Genomic DNA, 6,682 nt, shown 5'->3' with positions numbered 1-6,682 from the left:
GCAGGAAGCTGAGCTGAGAATGACAAGAAACTCATTTAAATAGTTGGGCAAGAAACGATATTGATTCTTGTCAGAATTAATACTGAAGATGAATCTGGCTCTGAATTCTGGACCTGAACATCTATTAGCTACCTGTGTAGTGGAAATTTGGATCCAAACTTGGCAAGTTGTCATTATTTACACAAAAGGCTGAACCAACAATTCAGATCAGGAGGTCATATGGGGTGATTCAGTACACTCTTCTCTTGCAGGGATTGTTTTCTGCCTGTCTCTTTTAAAATCTGTAATTATCAGTTTGATGGATGTACCTCTTTCCCAGTGCTAATTGCCCTTTAAAGCAAAATCCTTTTCGGGAAGATGATTGTATCATTAGCAGAGTTGTCTGGCATTAGGCTTGAAGCTGAGGCCTCAAAGCATTGTAATTACTAACTCTGCAACCCTACTATACAAAATTTACTTGTCTGAAAAAGAGTTTATCACTTCTGAGACTAAACTTTGAAATGATCATCCATATGTTTGAAGAAAACATACATTTTCTGTGTAAATCAATGCCATATCAGGGCTCTGGAGTATAGAAATATCAACAGCAGTATTGTTTTGGTTTCTGAATTTCTTTAGCAAAAGCTGGAGGTCCTGGGGCCCAGCAACCAGAGGATCACATCAGTTAGTGATGTGATATCCTAGGTATATATCACATGGGACAGGTAAGGAAACACTGTCCTGGCACCTGACATTCCACAGACAAACATAACCTGTCACAACCTTTATAAACTGTGGTGTGGTTAAAACAGCTAAATGAACAGGAGGGGACAAAGATTTCCCACTGGTATGACTGGTTGTTTTCTTTTTTTAAACCCATTCATGTTTACCACCTCCAAGTTAGACATCTCCTGTAACCCTGGGTCTCTAGGTAACTTTGGAAGTACTACTGATGGGGTGTCAGCAGGAGCTGGAGGGAAAAAGAAGACACATAATGGAGAAGCAGAAGAAAGCCTTCTGCATGAGGGGGAAGATGACATTTCTCATGACCTTGGAGTACCCCTGATATCTACCACACCTCCCGAGAAGCCACTGATCACAGGTGGGAACAGGTGAGGATCTGTGTTTCAAAAACGTCATGTAGGACTCTGGTTCTTATTTTATAATCCTGTGGGACTCATTGAGGAACCTTGGCAGAATTAAAGAGTTTGTGTGAAATGGAGGCTTTTAGGTCCTCAATTACATCTCTCACAACAGTAAATTTTTTAGTCTTCACTGAAGTGAACAGGCTCTGAGCCATTTTATACTCATCTAATCTTGGGCTCTTGAACCCTTTCTAAAAGGGCTGTGTTACACCAACTGTACATTGAAAAGCTACAGGAAAACACAACTTCAGTGCCATCCCTGGTTTAGGGTCCCACACTGTGATCACAAGTAACATCCAGCCAGTGTCCAGCTCCAGAAGCACAGTACCACATGTGAAACATTGACATCTGGTCAAGGCAAATTCAACTTCCCAGAACACTTTCCAGAGCTAATAATTACAGATACAGACTTAAGCAGCAAGTAGTAACAGAAGTAGGAGGAAATAGTCCTTGAGAAAAGAAATGGAGCAATGGAAGAAAACATGCAGAACAGTTCTTCTAAATAGCCTTGTTTATAAACAGAATCACAAAGGTTTAATTCATTCGAAAGATGCTAATAAAAAGAAATATTTTCTTTATCGCTTTGGTAGGTAGAACAATCCCTGATATAGGTGACTGCCAAGACTAGATGGTACCTCTTTCTTTAGAAGGCCAAGCAGTCTACAGATACAAGGACCAGGAGGAAAATATCAACCTGGATCTGTCTGGTTTCTGGATATCTCTAAATTTAAAAAGCACTTTCATTCTTTTCTGCAGTCAATGGCTCACTTAGATTAAATAAGAACTTGTGAAAGAAAACAAGAATGACAATATCATGGTAAAAAATTTTGGTTTTGCAGCAAGTAAAAAAAAAGAGGGAAAAAACCTCAGTGCTTGATAGAAGGATTGTTGCCTTTCCTTGTTAACAGAACTGCAGATTTGGGTGCATGCAGAGCATTATTATCCTCCCTGAGAGAAGCTGGGATTTTTTAGTTTTCCCTTAACAAGAATTTAGATTTAAAGAACTGTTATAAAAGAATGAATCACTCTTCAAATCAGCTATTTGCTTCTTGGCTTGCTCCCGTATTAATAAAGTTTTCTCTCATTAAAGATCCCTTTTCCTCAAATTTATGTAGAATGCTGCATATTTTTTTCCCTCCTGTGCTATTTAAAACAGCTTGGCCAGCCACAGATACCAATTAATGAGTTTTTCATTGTCTTCTTATAATGGCATCTTACTGGTCTCACCACTGGATATTTTTAGTATTAATCAGTATTTAATGGGATATTCAGTAGTTTAGATAAACTGCATTTTAGATTCATAAATGAATAATGGAAAACAAAAAGAAGAGTATATTTTGGAGATTAAAACCACTAACTAATTAAAGGATCAGGCAAAGCAATAAGGCTTCTAAAGCAGACCCCGTAATACTGCCAGGAGTTTTCCACATTTATGTCAAAACTTATATACTAAAGGTAAGATAACACTGAAAAAATTCAAATTCCTCAAAATTGTCATAGTGGGAATAATAGACATGAAATTTCAGTTTTCCATTTGAATTTTTTTATGGCTATATACTCGTCTTAGTAAATCCAATGAAAAAGCTCATAAGCTCTATGAATTTCAGGTTAATATGTTCAGGCCCTGGGAGATAGTTGAATTGATTTTCTCTTTTATGGAAGCACCAAAATTAATGATGCCCAAGGCCTGTGTAGCTCTGCTGTGCACCAAATTCAATGGGTAATTCTCACTTTGTAGTAGGTTATTGAGGAGAAAGTAAATGGAAAATTCTCTCTCTTTTGATATCACATGGGGCACTAAAATGAAGTTACAGAGAAGATATTAATCTTCTTAAGTGGAAAAAATTCACACATAAACCTCTTAGGGGTGTGTGGAAGTTTGGAGTCATTGATATGACACTCAAGAACAACAAGTGATTTGATTTCCATGGTCTTGGTTTGATGATGAAAACACATGTGACCAGTTCTACCTGAAATCACTGAGACTATCTGAGGCCATTAGAGCCATGGCCAGAAGAGCGTGAAGTGGTTTGCAGATGTTCATACACATTAAAAAGGTCTCCACTGTCCCACCATTGGTATGGAAAATGAGGAGACCTCTATTCCTCTATTGTTAAATCCAGTGTGGCCAAGCAATTAAGTTTCATGAGGCTGTAGTATTTATATAAAGGAGGACAATGTGCTTATCAGATATATGGACTTGACATAGTACCTATTACAGCTCTAATCAAAACATCAAGCTTTGTGGCAGGTCTGCAGAGACTCTGGTTATGCTGGCATCCTGCTCATTTTTTTTCAGTGCAAGTCACTCATGCAGCTGAGCACACAAAGCAGAGTTACAAGAAGAGTCAATATGACAACTTGGACCTGAGATCAACAGTGCAAAAAGAGAGAGCAGTGGATCCATTTTATCACTGAGTTATTATGAGTTTGGTACTAACTAAGTACTTTTTTTACTAAGCAGGGCCTTGCAGATCAGTTTCTGATAGGGAATGTCAGTCTCCACAAACTCTGAAAAAGAGCGTCTTGTGGAAGTAATGTGGTGTTGAGACTCTGCCATGCCTCTCCCACTGTGCAGTGTGTGGAACCATTGCTTTTGGAGAGGTGATCAGATATTAGTCTTTGTTCCTTTTTCCCTCGTGGCTTCCCACCATTAATAGTATTTCAGAACCTCTCTGCATGCCTTTTTGTCTGGCTTTTCTCCCACCCTGGAAAGCACTGAAAGTAGATCCATTGATCTCAAACCTTTTCTCAGGGATCTCACAGCATAAGTGATGTTTGTGTTTGCTCTTTCCAGGATTTACTTGTCAGTTCGTGAGAACACATCCTGTTGCGTCTACAGTTTCTGTGCTGTGAGAGCACCAAACAATTTTTCTTTGCTCTGCCTCCCCTTGAACTGCTCTGTCATCTTCATGATCTGTTCCCTACCTTTGTTTTCACAGGAACTACCAGTACCTGCCATATGATGAGAGGAAGCCCTGTACCTGTGTAAAGAGCTACTGGGGCAACCAGACCTTCCGGCTGTACTCCTCCAACACTCTTGAGAAAATGGCAGATCACCTGGTAAGTGGCAACCATCCTCCCAGGCTCCTGTACTCAGTAAAGTATAGCAGTGAGAGGCCACATTTCCCAAATCTGGCCTTCAAAATTTTGCCCAGCTGCATTCCTTGTTGTTAATTTTGTGAGAAAGTAGCTGATATTAACCCTTTCCTTTTTTCTCCCCCCAAATTGCTTTGAACTATTAAAGCTGCCCAAGTATTCCTGACCACAACTCTATTTTTTCGGCTGTAGGTCTGCATTCTTTCCTCAGCAATGTTTTATTCTTTGTAAAAACATTCAAACAATTAAAATATGAGATACAGAGCAATTCTGTCTCCTATGGCTCTTCCTCTAATGTCTTCTTGCCATATATTTATGCTGGGCACTCCTTAAAGGACAGTATTTGCTCTTAGTTTTCCTAAAACATTGACAGAGACAGAATGGCATATTATCTTAAGGGCAGTCACTCTGATGTCCTAGTCATAGTGCTCTCCCATAATGATGGTTTTTTCCTGCCCTTGTTTAAAGTTGACTATCAACAGTCTCAAGAATGTAGGTTTTGCTGTTTGGTTTTTTTAAAAGTGACTCCTAATGCTGAATATTTTAATGTGGGGCACTGAGATTAAGAGTCTGATTCATCCCTCATTTATCCATATATATCTCGTGAGCAGTGACACTGAAGTCATACTTATGCAAGATTGTATCAGGAGAATACAATGACTTATAAGCCAAAGTTTTGAATCCAGGTATTTGAAAATTAAACAACTGAATATACAAATGTGGAGAGATATGTTTGTCAGTGCACCTGAACCCCCACAGGCCCTGCTGGAAATCCAGCTATTTATTTTAGCTTGTGAGAACAGACTCCATTCCTCATGGACAACAGCAGGTTTTGTGATGGACCTTACATATGGATTTAGGTGACCACTGAAGTTTAAGATGTTAACTCCAGCAGCTTGCTAAAGTTAAGCAGCAGGGTTAGAAACAGAACCAAGAAGAACTAGCTTTTTTTCTCCTACCTAACAGATAATGTTTCTCACTGATTGATCTTCCTCAAAGAAGTAAGAACACAAAGTTGCTCCAAGCAGTAATAGCTTGGACTAGTAATTGGAAAGACTGGGAAAAGGTCAAAATATATTATGTCTTTTCTCTGTGCACTTCAAGTATAGTGATATATCAAAGGTTCTTTCTGTCAGGCCACAAAGTTTCCCTTTGAATGAGCCTCCCTCATTCTTGCTAGTCATAAATGGTGCTGTAACACCGACAGAACGACAGAGTGCCCTCCTGTGCATAATGGCTTTCTCATGTGTTTTTCATAGGAAGAATCATTAGAGCAAGTAAAGGACTTGATCAAGATTTCAGAGACTGCAGCTGAGGAGAAAATGAAGAAGACCCTAAATGGTTTTATCAATCAAAGCAGGTAATAACATTTACTAGATGCATACAGAAAATCAAATTTAATGCTGGCTACAAATTCAAGGCTAGGCAAGGAAACTGATGATAATTTTTAGAAAGTACAGTAAACTTACTGAGATATATATTTTATTTATTCTTCTGTAAAAGTAAAGGCCTTCCCAAATTACAGTTTCTATTTAGACTGAGAAAATATTTATTGCTATTTTCCATATTCAGAACTGACAATAGACAATTGCCAATCATTGTCATATTATTTTGGCTTTCAGGACTCTAAGAATACGTTGTATATGTGATAAGTAGGATTTAATAAAGTGTGTGATAGATACACTGTAAAAAATAAAAAGACAAGGTTAATATAAAGACAAAGGATGCCACATATTGGTATGGATCCAGTGGGCTCTGTATCAGATGACATGATTGGGCTCAAAATAGGTATAACCCCTTATTTCTAGGTATTATTAACCCATTTCTCTGAAGTGTGGTGCAGAGGTTTTGGATTCTTTTCTTTGAATCTTACAGTTGCATAATATTTTAGAGATTTTCAGCATCTTTGTCTTCTGCTTCATGTACTGCAGCAGACATAGAACATTCCAATGTATTTTAGCACATTAGGATTCTCACTTAAAAAAAATAACAGATTTAGAAAACCTGCTATTCATGTGTCCTAGGGCGTTCATGGTCATTGCTGAAAAGAAGCCCAAAGGGTTGAACTACACTGCTTTGGACAAAAAGAGGCTCATGCTGTTCAAGCAAGAGTTGGTATGTGTGTTCTTTTCCTATAAGCATTGATGTAATGATGATTACTGAAAGCACACTGGTTGTAGACATTTTATTTTTTGTTTGATTCCACCATATGGGAATGCTTTGTAATTCATATGAATATAGTATCCATGAGCATATTTTTTAATAAATCCCACTGTGCTTAATGAAGAGTTGTCAGATAAACTAAAATGAATCCAAAGATGTTGCTTTTAAATACAAATAAGACATTATAATAATAAGATTATTGTTCTTGTCCATGCATCTTAAAATGGCATGATGCTGAGTTTAGTGGAAAAGCACCAAATTTACACTGCTGTTAGACATTTAACTACTGTGGTGCT

At 38.0% G+C, this 6,682-nt stretch overlaps 1 protein-coding gene across 1 annotated transcript in view; it reads left to right on the top strand.

The window, feature by feature from the left end:
- The window catches only part of FER1L6 (fer-1 like family member 6), a 59,665-nt gene that overhangs the window by 17,107 nt on the left and 35,876 nt on the right, over nucleotides 1–6,682 (top strand). Inside the window, exons 12-15 of the mRNA XM_017746047.1 lie at nucleotides 911–1,091; nucleotides 4,067–4,187; nucleotides 5,483–5,583; nucleotides 6,248–6,338. Of these exons, the coding sequence (XP_017601536.1) occupies nucleotides 911–1,091; nucleotides 4,067–4,187; nucleotides 5,483–5,583; nucleotides 6,248–6,338 (494 nt within the window). The remainder of the gene's footprint in view (nucleotides 1–910; nucleotides 1,092–4,066; nucleotides 4,188–5,482; nucleotides 5,584–6,247; nucleotides 6,339–6,682) is intronic.

The sequence above is a fragment of the Corvus brachyrhynchos genome, unplaced genomic scaffold (genome assembly GCF_000691975.1).
Source record: "Corvus brachyrhynchos isolate BGI_N302 unplaced genomic scaffold, ASM69197v1 scaffold28, whole genome shotgun sequence".
In the NCBI taxonomy this organism is placed as follows: Eukaryota; Metazoa; Chordata; class Aves; order Passeriformes; family Corvidae; genus Corvus; species Corvus brachyrhynchos.
Note: the sequence above shows the minus strand (reverse complement) of the source record. Positions and strands in the feature narration are given on the sequence as shown.